Source organism: Daucus carota, chromosome 3 (genome assembly GCF_001625215.2).
Source record: "Daucus carota subsp. sativus chromosome 3, DH1 v3.0, whole genome shotgun sequence".
NCBI classification, from domain to species: Eukaryota; Viridiplantae; Streptophyta; class Magnoliopsida; order Apiales; family Apiaceae; genus Daucus; species Daucus carota.
Genome location: NC_030383.2, coordinates 62,257,991 through 62,276,497, shown reverse-complemented (window position 1 = coordinate 62,276,497; position 18,507 = coordinate 62,257,991). Strand labels below are relative to the sequence as shown.

The following is an 18,507-nucleotide window of genomic DNA, read 5'->3' as shown; positions in this document are numbered from 1 at the left end:
TTGAAAGGCTATTTTTTTCCCAGAAAAGGAAGCGACTGTTCGGTTCTCGTTTATCTAAAAAAATTGGTACTTTTACCTTCAAAAGGTATTTATTTTGATGCTCATTCTCAGAAGTGTCTATATTTCCAAAATAAAACCACCGCCCAATGGAGAGATTAAAATTATAGGGGAGACTATTGTTGTAGATGGAGGTTCTATTGTCCACTCAAACCATTAAATCTTACTAGAAGTCCACTAAAGTTAGATTCAGGAAAAGAAACAGTACATGTATGTTAATACAACATTCTTGGGGCATTAGCAGGGACAGTGTGACAAATTCACTTCTGCACTGATACAAATTACGAGCCCCTTGTCAAATCTACAACTTCCCTTGAATTACTGTTGAATTTTGAGACACGCCTGAAGAGCTGTTTGAACCTTTGTGGAGAAATGCGCTTCCAACCTGTATACAACAATATTGATATCAGCTAAGTTTTAGGAACTGCAAAAAGCATATAGAGTACGAAGTTGCAGCATCGAACCTGGTTGAACATTTATAGTATATGGTTTCAGGAGAATTGTATGTTCGTGCATTGGAAAACATCCTCCTTGCATCAGCAACAAACATCTCGAATGTCACGTAGTATTGCTCTGACTCGACTCGCTTCGACATCGTCTTTAAATCTACAATCCAAAATAATGTCCAAGTAATTTAGAAATGTTTTACTACTGCCCACTTAGAAAAGTTGGATATTTCAAGCAAATGGAGCAAGGAATTATAAGAAACAACAATTGTGAAAGTGTATAGCAGAAAAGAAGAATGAAGTTGGACTGTCTTAATACTCCAACTATATATATCACATCTTACAATACAGGAGATGCAACAGTGGTGAGTGGACAGAAGATGAAGACTAATAATGAAATGTAAATTTCACCTGCACTGTAATTTCAGTTTTAAACTTTATATCTTTACAATTTAAGTGAGGTTCTATGCATTATAAAATTTACCATTTCTACATACATTAGTGACTTGAAGAAAAATAGATATATGTGGATCTCATCAGTATATATGTAATTCAAACTTTGTTAAAAATATATCATACACTTTCAACAATTGCCACAACTGTATTTTTCTGTAATATTTGGCATACGTTTTTAAAAAGACGGTTGGAAACAAGAAAGCATGAAAGATTAACTGTAATCAGGCAATTTCTAAGAAGATGCAATAATCCATGACAATAATGTAAACCTGGCAAACACAATTCACTAATCTATGCCTTCAAGAGAAAAAAACTATTCTGCTTTATTTCTTACCCATTGGATCTCTTATTATGTCATAATAATCAGGCACATCACGTGAATCAACTGGTTCCTTGAACGGCCAAGCATCAGGATGGTCATACATTGCCTGCACAAAGGGAGAGTACTCGCACATAATTTTATTGTACAAAAAAAACAAAAGAGGGCGGGGCAGTAACCAAGGGTAAGCCAATTTCCTACTAGTCAAAACCAGTTAATTTTCAAGTCTTTACATTTTTATCACAATTAACCTATATTATCTGGGTCTTTCCAAAAGACTTTACAATTTTATCACAATTAACAGGCACTACTTGGGAAATACTTGCTCTGTTCTGCATAAAGACTTCCTATTTGTAGATATTACAAAATTTAAAAGTATTTCCATGTTCACACTTCACCGCAAAATATATATGGAGTCAGATTTTGTGGGAATGGTGTATATAGATCACAAAGTATTCAACACTATAATGTAATAAAGGAGAAATGGGCAAGGTTATCACGGCGCCAAGTGGAGCCTTGACAAGTCACTTGACTCTTGAGTAGTCATTCATGTACATATATACACCAGATTTAATATAAAGAATAACTAAACACGAATAAATTTCATAGTTTAGATCAAAAATTTTAGATAAATAAATTCAAATACCAATAATCAAGCTGTCCAAGCATATAAGTGTACTTACCTTAAGAAGTGTACGCATGAAGCTAGTCAATGACTTTTGATTAGCTGTGCTGTCAGCTGAAGCATTCACCGTTTTAAAACGAGAATGACCCCACTGATCAGGACTCCATCCAGCCTCTCCTGTTATGAATGTCAAACCAACTTTGAATTAATATTCAGATGGAAATGAATGCCACTTGTGGTCATCTCATATCAGATTCACATCTATTAATTGAATACATCAACTAAATATCCAAGAGATCAGGCAGCATTCTTGTTGTAAACAATGTCTTTTAGAATTAATAGTCAACTTCTTGTTGCTTCTGCTCAATCATGCACAAGATTTAATTCATTCAACATTTTATACAATAAAATATGTATTTTGTACTTAGTTATACAATTATTCTGCAGAATTGAAATAAAACTGCAAAGTCCCTCATTATTTTTAGACATGATAATCTTACTCAGATAAATATGGGACATCTAGCAAAGATAAATACAGGGAAATGAAAAACTTACTCAAACCAGGAATATCCTCAACTTTGATGAGCTTTTTAGGTACACCAGCTTCTTTCTGAAGCAGATATTTACATTGGATTAGGGAGACACCAGTGGTATACATTACAGTAATACTTAAGCAGCAAGTAGAATATCACAGTACAAAACATATTTCACTGTATAAGTATATTGTCCAGAATATAAATGATTAAATGAGTGTTGAACCACAACTAGTCAAGTGTATTTTATGTAACATGAGGGATTACAAGGTTTGGTGAAGCACTACATTCTAGGGTCTTGTTCAAGATTAATTCAGTAACAGATTATAGAAATTGGAGTGTTCAGGAAAAAGTAGGGTATAATTTGGTATAAGAAAATTTAATGCAAGAACTTGAGAGCTGATGAGACGGGCTTCCTCACTAGAAAACATAAAAATAATTTGTTAAGGATAACCCTGATCAAGCTCATCATATTCAAAGAAGACATACAACTTATACTAGTAGATAGAAAATGACTGCTATGTCTTTTCTTTCCCAGGACTAACAATTAGAATAAACTATGAATGTATTCAACACTATCAGATATCAAGATTATATTCTTGCCGTAAAAAATTTACAGAGGGCAGTCAAAGACGAGCTGTACCTTCTGAAAATCAATTCCAGTGTAGACAATGTGACAATTTGATAGTTCACGGATCTTTTCATCAATTGCCTGCCATGGCCAGCAGAAATACATTTTCATATGTTACTTACAAATATGAACCAACAAAAAAAAGATAAACTTAAAAATGTCTGAATGCAAGCGCTTGCTTTGCTTTATTGATACTTCAAAAAAAAAATAAATCAATATTCTGGTGTTTAAATTTCACATCTTCAACCTTTTCTTAAAGACTAAAAAACCATTAAAGTGGCTCACAAGACAGAATAGACCGATCCAAAAGCAGTAACAATGTGATACAATTAATGTTTTTTATTCAGTTTTGAAAAGGATATACAGTTTAAAACTTAAAACAAGCTCTGCCAATTCCTACTACCTGCCTCTGACGTCGGATCATAGTTGACAAATCAGTGTATGGCAGCTTGGGATCAATTTTGCACTCCATAAGGATCCCCCCGTCATAATCTTTGATATACCTGGACATATAGAGATCATACGAAGACCTTATAAGCACACAAATATTGATCTTCGAAAGTAAATCGCAATTAATGTCTCATGTAGAGACTAGATATATATTCACTTGTACAGCAATATCGCTGTTCAAGGCTTCTAAAAGGGGGAAAAAATAAAGCAGCATCAGCTGTTCAAGGCTTCTAAAAAACTATAATTTCTGCACCAAAACAAAGAAGAAGAGGGGTTGTGCATACATACCCATGCCAGCGCTCTTGCTCCAAGTAAATTTCTTTAGTAAAGCCCTGTAATAAGAAAATACATAAACAAGTTAACTTGAAAGAAATACTTCATACAGGAGGAGCGTATGAAACAAATGCTGTCAGAAATCAGTCAACAGTAAAAAAAAGGCTGCTAGTCTGTTAAAACTGAGCCAACACATAACATAGAAAGAAAAAAATATTTTAATAACTGCATAAGCAGGAAACCCCTCTAACCTGTTTATTAAAATATCCAACAGCGTTATTGTCAGCATAAGTCAGAAAATGTGTCAACCCATCAACATCACGTGCATGCTGCTTTAAATGATTCATCAATCTAGTACCATAACCCTTTACTTGTTCATCGGATGTTATTGCACAAAAAGCTATCTCGCCAAACTTCTGGCTACAGGAGTCATAGAGCGATATCAACAATGGATTCACAGTGTAATCTTTTCAAATTATATGCGTATTTCCAATACTGCAATATAGCTCCACACCTCAGATTTCATATTATATTATTTAATTTTACCAATCTAGACTGAAAATATTTAACGTAACCCAGAATAGAAAAGAACAATAAAGAATGAAAACAACATTATAACACTAATACCTTAAATATGGTCGGTATGTTATCCCACCAACTACTGTGTTACGTCTGACAAGCATTACAGATTTATGGCTTCTGCAACAAACAAGTTGAAAAATTATGCGTCATTGAATCATAGAGATACACAAAGCATCTGGTAGTTACAAGAGGCATCGTGAATTCAATAAACTAGCTCATATGATATCTCTGCCTTCAAGAAACAAACACAAACAGCCGTGTATATACGGTTCTTAAGAATGGTAGCACTTGACCGAACATGAGCTGAACTTGCATAAAAAAAATTCTACTCAAAGTCCTTGAGATGCATACTATAGCAAACTCGGTACTTCTCATTATAGAAGAGGAAAATGCACCCTGAAACAGTATCTATTATAAGTGTCTTGATTTAATAAAATGCGTGGATGTGACAGTGTTATAAAAAGTTTGGAATGGATTTATTAATGACCTCTAATACACAAGATATAATTATCCCAAAATCTTAGTTGCTTCATGGCTCAAATAAATACATAAAACATATTTGAGGGTTTGTGTGTGAATTTCTAACAGTTCTGCTGATAACTCCAATCAAGAAGCTTTGTAATTGAATGAAGATTCCTTTACAAACAGGGTCATTATTGTTGTTACTCGTTATTTTGTGCTCTAACAATCTATTGACTGCTGACAAAAAATACCTGTCCATTACAAGACGAACAATGTACTCCTTTGGCATATTTGGCAGTTGTCTGGCAAAGATATTCTTCAATCCTATTAACCTATGCAACCACCACAATGTAATCAAATTAATTATATGTTAAAAAACTCAATTACTGAGAATACTGCAAGTTTGCAATCTATATATGGCAACCAATAGACATGCGTAAGAGAAAAGAATAGATACCAAACCATGTGGTCGTCAATACCATCATTTCTTACACATGCAATCGTGAGTTGTCCTGCTTCCTCCTATAAAATTCCATAATTGCTTGATTGAAGGGTGACTTGGAATAGACAAGTAGATTAAAAGCAATATATTACCACAACAAACAACTTATGCTACTAAATCACATTCTTACAAGCTAAAGTAAAAAAGCTCTAATGAGTAACAACCACCAGCAATCGGACTTAAAATGGCACACTGCTGCCCTCAGTGGGGTGGGGGGCAATGAAATTATTAAGAGCTAAATATATCTCTTCAGAAATTTTAGGGAAAAAAAGTGAATGCGATATTTTTTAATCACAATAAGCTAAAGAGCTAAAAAATATATACACCAACGTGCAGATACAAGTTCTATATGAATTGAATTATAACAAGTTCAAAGCAAAGTGTCTTAAAAAAAATCAAAAGAAAATTAGCAAAGATTCAGATAATAATAGTGCATCTCAATTACAGAAAAGCTGCAAATATTCCAAAAAACAGCACAAGTTTACTTTTCCCTATAAGTCATCACCAATTCCCAATTGCCACACATATATTTTGAAAATCAGCAAAACTGAAAACTAAAAGTTGAAAACTATATTCTCCGTTAACTGATATATTCTAACTGTTCTAAACTAAATGCCACACATGCATATTGAAAACCAGCAATTAATTAAAAAACGTTAAAAACTACCTCGTGTTTCAAGTTCTTTTTTCACCCTACACCACTACTTTGCACATTCTCCGTAAACATATACATCCTAACTATTCTCAACTAAATGCCACACATACACATCGAAAATCTGCAATACAATAAGATAAAAGTTAAAAAATACATTCTCCATACACACATATATTCCAACTGTTTTCAACTAAATGCCACACATACATAATGAAAAACAGCACTTGATAAAAAAAATTAAAAACTACCTCGGGTTTCAAATTCTCTTCTCACACTCCACCACTACTCTGTACATTCTCCGTAAACATAACATTCTAACTATTCTCAACTAAATGCTACGCATACATATCCAAAAACAACCTCACGCTTCAAATTCTCTTCTCACACTCCACCACTACTCTGTACATTCTCCGTAAACATATACATTCTAACTTCAAATTCTCTTCTCACACAGTCACACTCCACCACTATTCTGTACATTCTCCGTAAACATATACATTCTAACTATTCTCAGCTAAATGGTACACATACATATCGAAAAACAACAAAAACTCGAAAACTACCTCACGCTTCAAATTCTCTTCTCTGGCGCTATACGCGCCACTCGTCTGAATATTCTCCGTAAAAATACTCTTCACGCTATCCTCCTTCACCACCAACCCCGCGCCGCTCTCCTTCGCCTCGACTTTCGCGAGATTCTCCGTCTTGTTCTTCGCATTTCCAGGTTTCTCCAGCCTCGAGGAAGTGAAGGTGCGGATGGCGGCGTCGTAGTCGTCCTCGTCTTCGTCGACGACTTGTTCGTCGGAGGAGGAGGTGCGGCCGCTGATGCTCTCGAGGTCGTCGTTGGAGGGGGAGGTGAAGGGCGGCGCGTGAGGGGACGCGCGCTTGCGTTTGTGGAGGGAGGAGGTGGCGGAGGCGGAGGCAGAGTGGGAGGGCGACGGCGTGTGGGAGGGGAGTGAACGCACCGGCGCCGGTAAGTGTGGGTCCATTTGGGTGGGGGGAATTAGGGCTTGAGAATGGGGTTTTGAAATTTTTGGAACGGAAATGTTAAAATATGGAGGGGTTTTGTTTTGGTATCATGGTTTTCGATAAATATATTCCGGGTCGAGGATAGTCTATCAGATTAGTTTTTGGGATCTTTTTAAAAATACCCATCTGTAAAATTAGTTTTTTAAAAATACAACCATCTTTTTCATTGTTTTTAAAAATACCTTTTCATAAAAAAAAATTTCAAAATATGATTTGCAACTTTTGCAACCTTGGGCGGCGCAGCCGTAAAAGTTGCAAATGAGGTTGCAAAAGTTGCAAATGAGGTTGCAAAAGTTGCAAATAAAAATGGAATGTTGCAGCTGTCGCAACTGTTGCAACTGCAATTGCAACTAGTTCAACTGAAAACTGTAAGTTGCAAATGAGGTTGCAAAAGTTGCAAATGAGGTTGCAAATGAAGTTGCAACTAAATGCAACTGAAAACTATATATAGTTGCAAATGAGGTTGCAACTGCAGTTGCAACTTTTGCAACCTCAGTTGCAACTAAATGCAACTGAAAACTGTAAGTAACAACAGATGTATGGTGTGTCCCTGGCGGGGCCATTAGATTACAATAGAATCAACTGAATGCAACCATATGCAACTGAATACAACCATATGCAACCATATATGCAATTACAAATCCTGATTTCAAGTTCCAGTTTTCAAATGTCATTTTCGACCTCATTTTCGGAATCGATATATATATATATATATATATATATAACTGAGGCTGCAACACGGCTGGCGCCGCCTGTAGTTGCAAATGAGGTTGCAAAAGTTGCAAACAGTATTTTTGGAAAAAAAAATTATGAAAAGGTATTTTTAAAAATAATTCTGGAAGGTAGTATTTTTGAAAACAATAAAAGAAAAGATAGGTAGTTTTGTAGATTTCCCTTAGTTTTTTTGTGTTTGTGAAACAAAGTCTGTTAGATTAGTTAATTCGATTTTGTGCTGAGATTTTATTAATTGGTCATGTATTTTGATTTTTGAGTGAGGTGTGGTGTCCGATGAGATAAATGACTTCAAGTTTGAACCAGATATAGAGATTTAATTGGTTTGCTGAAATTGAAAAAATTCAAATTCGATTTTACAGTTCGAACGAATATCCTCTTATCATTTTGATACCTAATCATATTTAATTATTTATGTAGAATAATTCGACTAATTTGATAAAAATACTCGAATCGAATTCGTTAACTATATAAAATTTACATCATGCAAATAATATTTTACATCAATATAAATTCTCCACAAATAATTTAATATAGCGTAAACAAATATTCAGATATTTATAATTTCATAATTATGTTTTATGAATACAAATCTACAAAAATGAGTTTTTAGTATCCGAGAATACACAAAGATTGATATTTGAACTTGTGTTGAATCTGAACAAATTATATTCATACTTATGTCAAATTATATTCATACTTATGTTGAATCCGAATAAATTTATATAAGTTAATTTGAATATGGATCTGATCGAATAATTATTAATCCTAGTTGAATCGAAATATACTGTCTTTACAAAAATGTTGATTGGAATATAAATTTATGAAGTTATAATTGATAAATAACATAATGCTCTGGGAAGTGGGAATTATAACCCACATTTGCATGTTATACAAAAGCCGAGAAAGAATAAATAATATGCACCAACCAAAACTGCAAAAAAGTCCCTAAAATATATACTGGAGCAACAAATTATGTAAAAATTCAAATAATAACCAGACCTTCAGACCACCTCCAAAAATTTATCCCAAGTAACCAACAAGTAAAATAGAACATTTTTACGAAATTTAACTAAAAAATTTGTGTTCCTAGCTAGCTATTAAGTTGCAGATTCCCAGCTCCTCGAGGAAGAATAAAAGTTAACTGTCCACTAGTATACATCGAACACCATTTAAGGTTGTAGTAGTAAAATTTGCTATGTGCTACAGTTACAGGGGTGCGTAAATATGAACCAACGAAGTATCATCAACCGTGATCCGTCCTGCTTTGTATAAAAGTGGTAGACTTCACCGCGATAACACAACAATGTGATCAATTTATTCTGATCTTCGTCGATCTTTTGGATTGTTGTTGTACATCGGCAAAAGCCACTGGGAACCATGTTTTCTCCTTCCATAACACCGCCAATAAATTACCAAGACAAATACTATTATACCAAGAGGAATGGCCCATCTGTGTCAACAATTAAAAGCAAACTGTAACTGTAAGATTCTAGCATATGTTATGAAATTTATATATACATATAAAACAAGAGCTTCTAGGCTAGTTCATCTCAATGTGACAAAGACCAATGAGTATCTTCTGGTCAAAGAAGAGAAACAACGTGAAAAGAATTCCATAAAGCTTGCATCATGAACATGACGATTCTCCAATAATAGTGATATATAGTTGAAAATAATGCATAGGCAATGTATGTGCTCAGCAAGAAATTCGTTAAACCCCAGGTAAAATATCTTGATTTCCACCTAAAACTACCTTTAGGAATACAAATGATGTACCATAAGTAAAGCGATGAAGTTATTATTACCTGTCCAAATCAAGAACAGGGCTGTAAACAAGTGTTTCCCAGGTCGCTACTACAAAATGCCAAACTGGGTTGTAATAAAGAGACTCCGCTGACCAAAACATCCTCGTGTATGTCTCTAAGAATATAAACATTATCCACGCTCCCATCTCAATCAGAAAGAACTTGATAATAAACCTTCCCACCACCACCATGACAAGAGAAAAGCCCACCAACCAATTATAGAGGCGATGATTATATTCTTTAATAAACAGGGACTTTGATTTCCCTAACATCTGCAAAACCATATAGCAAGTGCATAAATTACCAATACGAGTAACATTTTACTTACACAGGTTTTTGTAACAATTAAGCTCTTACATTATCATTATTATGAAGTGCAAGAATTTTTTTTTATTATTATTATTGTTATAATACACAAGAATACTGAAGAGGAAAGTGATTCCTGAAACAATGATCAAAAATTCAAAATAAATACTGACAAAACACCTTCATCATTCTATTCTCATAGCTGGTTTTTGATGGGCCAACACATTCCTTTTCGAAACTTCTGTTGCACTGGAGGAAACCTGCATTAAATTTTGCCATGGATGGAAGTCTAAGGACTTGAAGTTGGTCCATTTTGTCCTCGCACCTAGTATATAATCCTTCACATAACTTTGCAGAATGGTATTCATTTGCCATAATGACATTCTTATGCACCTGCAGAGAATTTTTTTTAAGTAGAGGTTTATCCACTCCCAATGTCCAGTACTAGGTTGGAGATATACATACCTTATCAATTTCTTCATCCAATTTTTCAACTGACTTTTTTGCATGGTGACGACCAAAATGTTGCTCATCAAAAGACTTTAATGATACTTCTCTTGAAGCTTCATGAGCTGCTTGCAAAGACTCCTCAGAGACGGGTAAAACCACTTTTTGCATCCTATCATTGTACAATTTCAGACATCGCTCCAGAATACCCTTGTTAAAAACCTCTACTAGAGAACCTGTTGTAGGGATCTCTCCCTTATTCAAGGCTTCAAGGATCTGCAATGTAAATATTTTCTAATCAACAGAGAATGCACAGAAAAAGATATGTAAAGCGAGACAATAATATCACAGCCCTCTTCTGCAACACCACTATCTTATTCACCTATCTAGCAATAGTTGAGTTTGATATTTAGGATTAATATAAAGATTTGCACAGCGTGATGTACCAGATGTACCTTAAAGGATATGCAATGAGAAGTTACACTCGGTTATTAACAACAAAAAGAAAGTGTGGAACATTCATGAAATACATCCTATCTAAAGCTTTTATAGCACTCACAAGAATCACTTTCGATTTCACACTATTACACAGTTATTTTAGCCTATATGGGGGTCCTAAATGTGATGCAACCACATTAGCAAGGAAGCCACAGTAATTAGTGGTTGATTTCCACTTCAAAACTACTAAGCTCGCATTCTGGTTCTTGATAGCTTATGAAATATGAACCTAGTTAATTCATAACATTTTTACAGTACAAAAAGAATAGGTTGGGTAGAACAACGTACCTGCTCTAGAAAAGATACAAACTCCTTCCCATTTAAAAATTTGCCTTGCACAACTTTTGGACGAATGACAGATACAACAAGTTGTTTTAATTGATCTCGCTTCTTAACATAAACTGGATCAAGATCGCCATCCTTTAACTCGCAAAGCTTTGTCCGCTGAAGATGAGGCTGTTTGGAAAGACAACTTCGATGAAGCAAGTGCACAAGAAAAAATTGCAGCTTATCACACATGAAATTACTACCAGAGATGCTGATTAATTTGTCAAGGGCATTGATACTCACACCACATGTGTAGTTGTTCTCATGAAAGTCACAATAACAATGAAGAATTGCTAACAGAGTCTTATTTCAACAAAACATAAAATGAGAGCTAAAGGTATACAGTGTCTTCAACCTACTAGCAAGTGCAAGAGTATAAATGTAACAAAAAATAATACCTGAGGTAAGCTAAAGGCTGTGCTATTGTCACCCATAATAGCTAAGGAATCGCGGATGTGATTAATCTGAATGAATATCAGAAACCACGCAAGGTGAATTTCAATTTGTATGTGATTTTACTCTCTAAGATTTAGGAAAGACCGAAAGAGCATACCTGATCAATGTATTTGTCACCTGCAATAAAAATCAGCACCTTTAATCCAAATTTTTTTGACACATACTTGTGGAAGGTACAAATATCACCGTTAAACCAGACATTAATGGAAAACTGACCGTCAGAATTAGGAACATGTTGAAGAGCTTGATCCACCATTTCTTTCACCGACTTTCCTTCTGTAAATGTCAATCAAGCTCGTAAATGACAAAAACATAAGCAATTACCAGAGAGGGAACTACACGGCCCATCTAAATCAAATCAAATCAAATCAAATCAAACATACGCAAGAAGTCACGTTGTATAAGCCATAGGAGCTTAGCTGGTTCGAAGGCAACATCTTGCCCCTGAAACAAACTCGGTTAAACAATGAATATCCACAGAAACATGTGATTGATACATTGAACAGCATATTTATTAGTGTGGCTTGAGATTACCTTCACCCTGTGGCAAAAGAATATCAAACAAACGAGTCAGTGTTGAGCAAAAGAAAACGAATTAATAAAGATGAAGATTTATTAAATGCCAGATCATGCAGAATTAATTGACATCTTTCATTATTGAAGTGCACACCTTCCGTAGAACTCTTCAGCAAGCTCAACTGCAAATGACAATCGAGATATGTCTGCTTCACGAATCTAGGCATGCAAAAGATAAAAGTAATATTAATATCTACACATAAAAATCCATATATGACATGAGAGTTAATAGATGTTTATGGTCTATGGGTGTGAAAGCATCCAATTCCAGAATAAATTACAGGGCCATGCAAGATTTCTAACTGCAGACGTTTCTATCAGACTGCTCTTCTATCTCATGAATACTGTGAAGTGCCTACTATACACAGACTAGAGAGATAATACAAGCATGCACAATACAGTGATCTAGTCCTAAAAGTTTTCCCTGCTTTGCTACCTTCAACTTCTTTCACACTCCTAAGATTTTTATTTTTATTTTGCTAAATCTCCCCAGATTATTTTTTATTCCCGTTTCGACTTGAACACCTTTATAAATATCATATTAAAATTTGTTCTGCAATCCCCTAGCTCACCTATGAGCCTATGACAAATGATAAAAAAGATGTTGTCCATCAAGGCATTACCAAACATGAACTGAAATCGATCTTCCAAAAATATGCATGACAAACACATTTGATGGTATAAATCCCTTCATATAGTATTATAATCAGCTTTACATCACATATAATCTATTTCCTGGTCAGGCCTCTAATATCACAACTATTATAGGCACAATTATCTATTCTTATTCTCCTAACGAGAAAGGTAAAAGACTAAAAGAGCCACATAGCGGGATATAGATTTAGTGAGATGTTTCTTTTATCACAAATATTGTCCTTATTTGTAAGAACAATATGATAAGCACGTCCGGCAATTTTTACAAATTTCAAGGGCACAACACTCAGATAAGCACTTTTCATTAGAGTCTGTACCAACTTTTACACAAATCTAGAAAGTCATCAATGTTTTTACTTCAATTTTCTATCATTTCCTCTCTTGTCATTACAAAATTTTAAGATCCTTAAGATTACTTGCATCAAAACTAAGAACGAAAGTCAATCAAACATAAAAGCATGTGACTGAAGTCATTAAACGATCCCAAATATCATTAATATTAGCCCATAAATATTATTTTGAGAAGAATTGTATTACAGATATTAACGAGTAATACTGATAGTCTAATAGTCTTAAATCAATAATAGTAGTCCTTCAAACAGAACTACTCGCTTCATAGCCATCTAGAGGCCATATGAACTATCAGTCTGTGCTCATTGATATTTTATTCTTACATTGCATACACGATTAAATGTATACCAACTGGCAACTGATGTGTCTATAATTCTAAAGCAGCTACAGTGATGATAGAGAATTAACCAGCAATCTCTAACCTAAAATCTAGATGCAGAAGTGGTAGGTTGCAGGCAAATATGCTAGTACATGGGCGTGTGTGTGTTTGTCTGAGCCTCTTGAGAAATTTATATAAAATAATATGTTACAAGCAGGATAACAAACCGTTTCAGGCAAATTATAGATAAGCACGGAACTCAGAACAGTTGCCAATGCAAAAATCCTGAAATGCCAGGAAACGGAAATTCAGGAACCACCATATAAAACATCTGAGACACAATGACGGCAAAACTGTAGCTCTAAGATTCACCTGTCATCATAAACATTTGACTTCCCGATACTTTCAAACCCCTCTGTGTCAAGATAAAAGACGGATGTTTTAACTCCATCAATATCTACCACAACAGGAGTTCCCCATACCCATATACCTGTAGAGGATCAAAAGTGGATGTTGTAAGTGATATCTACAAGTTAATAAGCATGCAAATATAAAGCATCACGATAAAACCTAGCAGCCACCTTTTGTTTTAGTATCACGCATGTGCCCAACGCCAAAACCTGCAAATACGCAAACACCATGATTGAAGAGTTCGTTTGAAAACCAGAATTAGAGATACTACCAAGAGTGAATACTTCATTTTCAAACTAAACAATAACAAGGTATAAGGGTGCACCTTCGTTGCAAGATAGTGAGAGAAGCTGATTAAGCAGAAAAGATTTTCCAGAGCGATACGGACCAATTACCTGTTAAGACACCCATAAAAATTATATTGGAAAAAAAATTAATATTACTCCAGAAAGGTGAGGGGGTGTGAAGGATAGGGGTCCAATATGCTTACTCCATAACACTTCTATAGTCCCCCTTTGATTTTCATGTGTATCAGAAAAAGGTAGTCAGGCATAAGTTTTTCTTACTTCTGATCTTGTATATAAAAAATAATAATTTATAATAATTTGTTAAAAAAAATACATGTTATTTCATTTTTAGACACAAGAAACAATATTTAACAACTGAAAAATGTAAAACTGAGATTAACAGAAGAAAGGCTGATTTATTAATACGAACTAGTATTATAAGTTTATACATATAAGTTGATATTTAGTAAACAAACATAGACATACAAGTATAAAACTAAAACTGCTATAGATGTAAAGCTTACAGCGACAGCCGCAATTGGAGTAGTAATCCTCTTAATTGCTTCCAGTCCATCCCTCGCAAGGCGAAGTTTTGTATGACCAGGATCAGGTTCTACAATGGGAAACCTAAAAAGCAAATGAAACGGAACATACTTAATTGTTGTGTTTCCAAGTTGGAATTGAGATAGAAAATGAAGTAATGAACATAAGATGACTGTCCGTGTAAGAAAAAGGATCACAGCAACCAATGAAGCAGGTGGGAGTTATTTGCATTAGTATATGGTAACTACTAACTAAAGATATACACCCATAATCAAAAATCCCACATCATCTAAGTCTTTATGAATCTCATTCCCAAAACCCGATATTTAATGTTTTGTTTTTTACATAAGGGAAGTTATTATATGTGACAGACAAACCGCTACAAGTTGGAAAGCAAAGATAAAATAGTAATAAATGCAGTATTGCATGTAATTATCCATAAAATTATGTCTGTGTATAGCATGGCGTTTTTTAAAAGCTCACAAAACAGACACCAGAATCAGTCAAGTCTGCAAAAATACGGTGCAATATTACGAAGAAGAATACAAGATATGAGCAAGACAAAAGCAGCCAAATAATCTTTACATATTTTTGCCTCCAGACAGTCCCTAAATAGTCAGTACAATTCCAATATAATGCTAGTACAGAATAAGTGTTATGAAAGTGTTGCGCGCAAAGTCTAAAGTTTAAAAGAAAGATCTGTCAAATATCATAACGGATGAAAATTTTCCCATACAGATGCAACCAAGACCCTAAGCGCTAACTGAATAACATTGAGAGGTTGAATAGCACTACTATACTATTGGTGGTAGATGTGATTCTTGTATCACTTTCCTTTTGCAGGCGGCCCTTATTCACATGTTCATGTGTGCATAGCTTTTAAATGAAGACTGAAATGAGGATGGACAAGATGAAGAGGACGTGAAAGTCGAGAGTGATCTGTTGCTGCATTTAAGAGATGTCCAAAATGTGTTTCTAGGATAATGAAATCAGTTTTTATTTTGTTCTAGTAATAATTCTATGTTTAGTACGCTATCTGCAATTCAACTCAATCTTCCAAGGTGGCTACTAGGTAGTTAATTCAGTTAATAAACTACTTTAACTCCTCCAGCACTTCTATGTAGCACCCATTTTATGTCTCAAAATCACCACGTAATGACTAGACAGGCAGAAAAAACAAAAATCTAAGACAACCAATAATTAACTTATCTAGTATCCATATAAATCGTGCAAGTACAAACGCTAAATCAACTTTGCAGTTCGACTTTTCTCATCCATTCAGTGTTTCAATAACCATCTTCTACCTGAGCAACTAACTAATTCTATCCACATTCCCCTGGGTGTAATCATGGACGGGTTATACGTAAAACCTAAAAATATCTCTCCAATACTACCATTCCCACAGATGTATTCAGTTTACGTATATTACACAAACTACAATTTCAGTATCAATCAATCCAAACCCTAAAAGATCACATTTTACTCAATAAAACCCCAACAATTATGCAAACTAAAATGCTCCAAACCAAAAACACAAATTCAAGAAGAAAAGATAAGACTTACGCTTGACCAAAATCATCAATCAAAGAAAACCCAGATGGAAATACACAAAGCAAGCCCAGAAACACTATGACCCAGCTCAAATCCTTCATCACTGATCCCAGAAATCCAACAATGCTACACAATGGCCCTCACTTCAAGACCCATCAGCCAAGATTCCAGTCCAAGAATCTCCAAGATTCAATTTTTCTTCTTTCGCTTTGAATTTTTTTGTATTTTCACTCAGATTCACACAACCCCAGATCAAAGATCAACTCTTTTTTCAAAAATCTGTACTTAGAGATTGGTGCCCACAAAATCAAATCAGCTCAGTATCATAAAACTAATAGAAAAATATGTGTGTAGAATACAAATATTGATTTAATTAATTGACTTAATGGGGGAGTAAACAAATATAATAAATGGGTCAAGGTGTGTTTTACAATTTACATATGCTCTCTGCGTGAAAATTAAACAAGGGAGAGAGATAGATCAGAGAGGGAATGAAATCAGGGGTATTTTGGTCCGAATAATTATGATTTCGTGTTCGTAACGGAGAAGGCTAAAGGCTTTTGGGTTTGATTGGATGGGCTGGGCGGTTCTGAGGCACCTTAGTCATGGGTTTGTTAATGGGCTGACTGTTGGGCCTTAGTGAGGTATGGGCTTGTTTTTGTTTGGATGAAAACAAATCTCCGACTTTAGTACATAACAGCTACTCAGTCCCATTTAATTCTATACGTTTCGTTTTAAACACGCATTTCAATACTCTTATAAAATATAGTTCTGTAACTTATTTTTGAGATTTTTTTTTTCTGTATAAAAATATAACATTCAAACTTTAATTCATAAAAAAAATTTAAAAATAAATTGCACAATTACATTTTGCAGGAGTATTAAATTCGTGCCGCGTCCCCGTCCCCCAATATATACTACTCAGGGACGGAGGGAGTAGTATTTATAATGTATGATAATTAAGATTGTGAAATGATCTCAGAAAATGATTATGAATAACATTCTTTTAACTAAATGTATAGATGTATAGATAATCCGAATGCAAATAATATCATAATATTATATTCCGGCAATGTCAATTAATTATTATTTCTTATTATAGAAGTACAATTTTATTAGTGATAATAATTTTCTTGATATTTTTTCAGGATTGTTCATATATTCCATAATTGAAATGTTCATTGTGAGTTTTTTCTTATACTTTTTCACATTTATCTCACAAATTATAAGATTGTTTAATCGTCTAAATTATATATATATATATAGAGAGAGAGTTGGGCTCCTTAGATACCCATATTCCTTACAGTCCTTTGAGTCCCTGCTAATCACCGTTAGATATAGTTTTAATCCTACGATTCATATACAAGATAGAGTTACTGACTTAAAAAAAACTGTATAATTTTTTAAAACAAGCATGTGAATTTCACTGTTACCAACAATGAAACTTAGTGGGCAATTATGAATTTCACATTAATGAACGTGGATGATATCCAACAACTTGTTTGATCATGCAACACAGAAATATTCTCGACATTGCAAAGAAGAACAGTTTAGTTAGGCGAAACTATAGTTCATCTTCTCGAGCAAGATATCACCGTTGATGAGTAAAAATATGCTATCATCTTCAATTGCGCGATGATATCCATTTTTTGTGCCACCGGATCCGTAGAGGTATGTATTGCAGGAACCACGTGGCTGATATCATGCGGCTTGTTTGATCCTGCAACATGGATATCATCTTGACCTTGCAAAGCAGAACAGTTTGGTTAGGCGAAACTATAATTCATCTTCTCGAGCAGGTGGGCGAAGGTTTGCTATCATCTTCAATTGCACGATAAAATTCATCCTTTTGTGCTACCAAATCCTTAGAGGTATGTTGTTACAGGAACCCGGAAACAAATGAAGAAATATTTGAAAAGGTGCAAAACATAAGCAAGATATCTTCATTGTTAGACATCGTGTTCATAACATACAGAGAATGCCGTTGCAGAACAAACAGAGAAAGAAATAACTCATCGACAAAAAGGTTGCTAAACATTTGGCAGGATAATATCTTTCCCACAAACTCAACAACAAAATACGACGCTACAATCGTGGAAGAGATGAGTGAACGCTCAATTTGGAAAGATAATGTAGTTAATGATTTAAATTTTATAAAATTCCTCAAAATAGATTATTTAGGATTTAAGTACAATGATTCATAATCCATGGGATCTTGGGG

The 18,507-nt window shown here is 34.5% G+C and overlaps 2 protein-coding genes across 2 annotated transcripts; both read right to left on the bottom strand.

The window, feature by feature from the left end:
- Positions 1–220: 220 nt before the first annotated feature.
- Positions 221–7,065, bottom strand: LOC108210928 (histone acetyltransferase GCN5-like). Its single transcript, XM_017382390.2, has 13 exons — positions 6,555–7,065; positions 5,292–5,356; positions 5,086–5,166; positions 4,418–4,489; positions 4,042–4,210; positions 3,806–3,849; positions 3,471–3,570; positions 3,080–3,148; positions 2,459–2,513; positions 1,962–2,080; positions 1,294–1,387; positions 522–663; positions 221–442 (listed from the first exon to the last, which is right to left on the bottom strand). Exons 1-13 carry the CDS (start codon positions 6,978–6,980, stop codon positions 376–378), a joined length of 1,503 nt encoding a protein of 500 aa, XP_017237879.1. The 5' UTR covers positions 6,981–7,065; the 3' UTR covers positions 221–375.
- A 1,622-nt stretch (positions 7,066–8,687) lies between these two features.
- Positions 8,688–16,802, bottom strand: LOC108215164 (uncharacterized). The gene is given in 17 exon segments (XM_064090226.1): positions 8,688–9,205; positions 9,561–9,832; positions 10,047–10,259; positions 10,332–10,589; positions 11,100–11,267; positions 11,537–11,602; positions 11,692–11,711; positions 11,811–11,870; positions 11,978–12,044; positions 12,047–12,113; positions 12,253–12,329; positions 13,722–13,779; positions 13,867–13,984; positions 14,076–14,114; positions 14,231–14,300; positions 14,717–14,819; positions 16,299–16,802. Coding segments are annotated over 17 exon segments (1,881 nt in total). The 5' UTR covers positions 16,388–16,802; the 3' UTR covers positions 8,688–9,069.
- Between the last annotated feature and the right edge of the window lie 1,705 nt (positions 16,803–18,507).

Excerpts from the sequence above, each read along its gene's own strand:
- LOC108210928 (XM_017382390.2), bottom strand. The coding sequence starts at position 6,980 with ATGGACCCACACTTACCGGCGCCGGTGCGTTCACTCCCCTCCCACACG. Across the intron at positions 2,081-2,458 it reads TGAGGATATTCCTGGTTTGA|GAGAGGCTGGATGGAGTCCT; the intron begins GTAAGTTTTTCA and ends CATTCATAACAG. Across the intron at positions 443-521 it reads TACTATAAATGTTCAACCAG|GTTGGAAGCGCATTTCTCCA; the intron begins GTTCGATGCTGC and ends TGTTGTATACAG.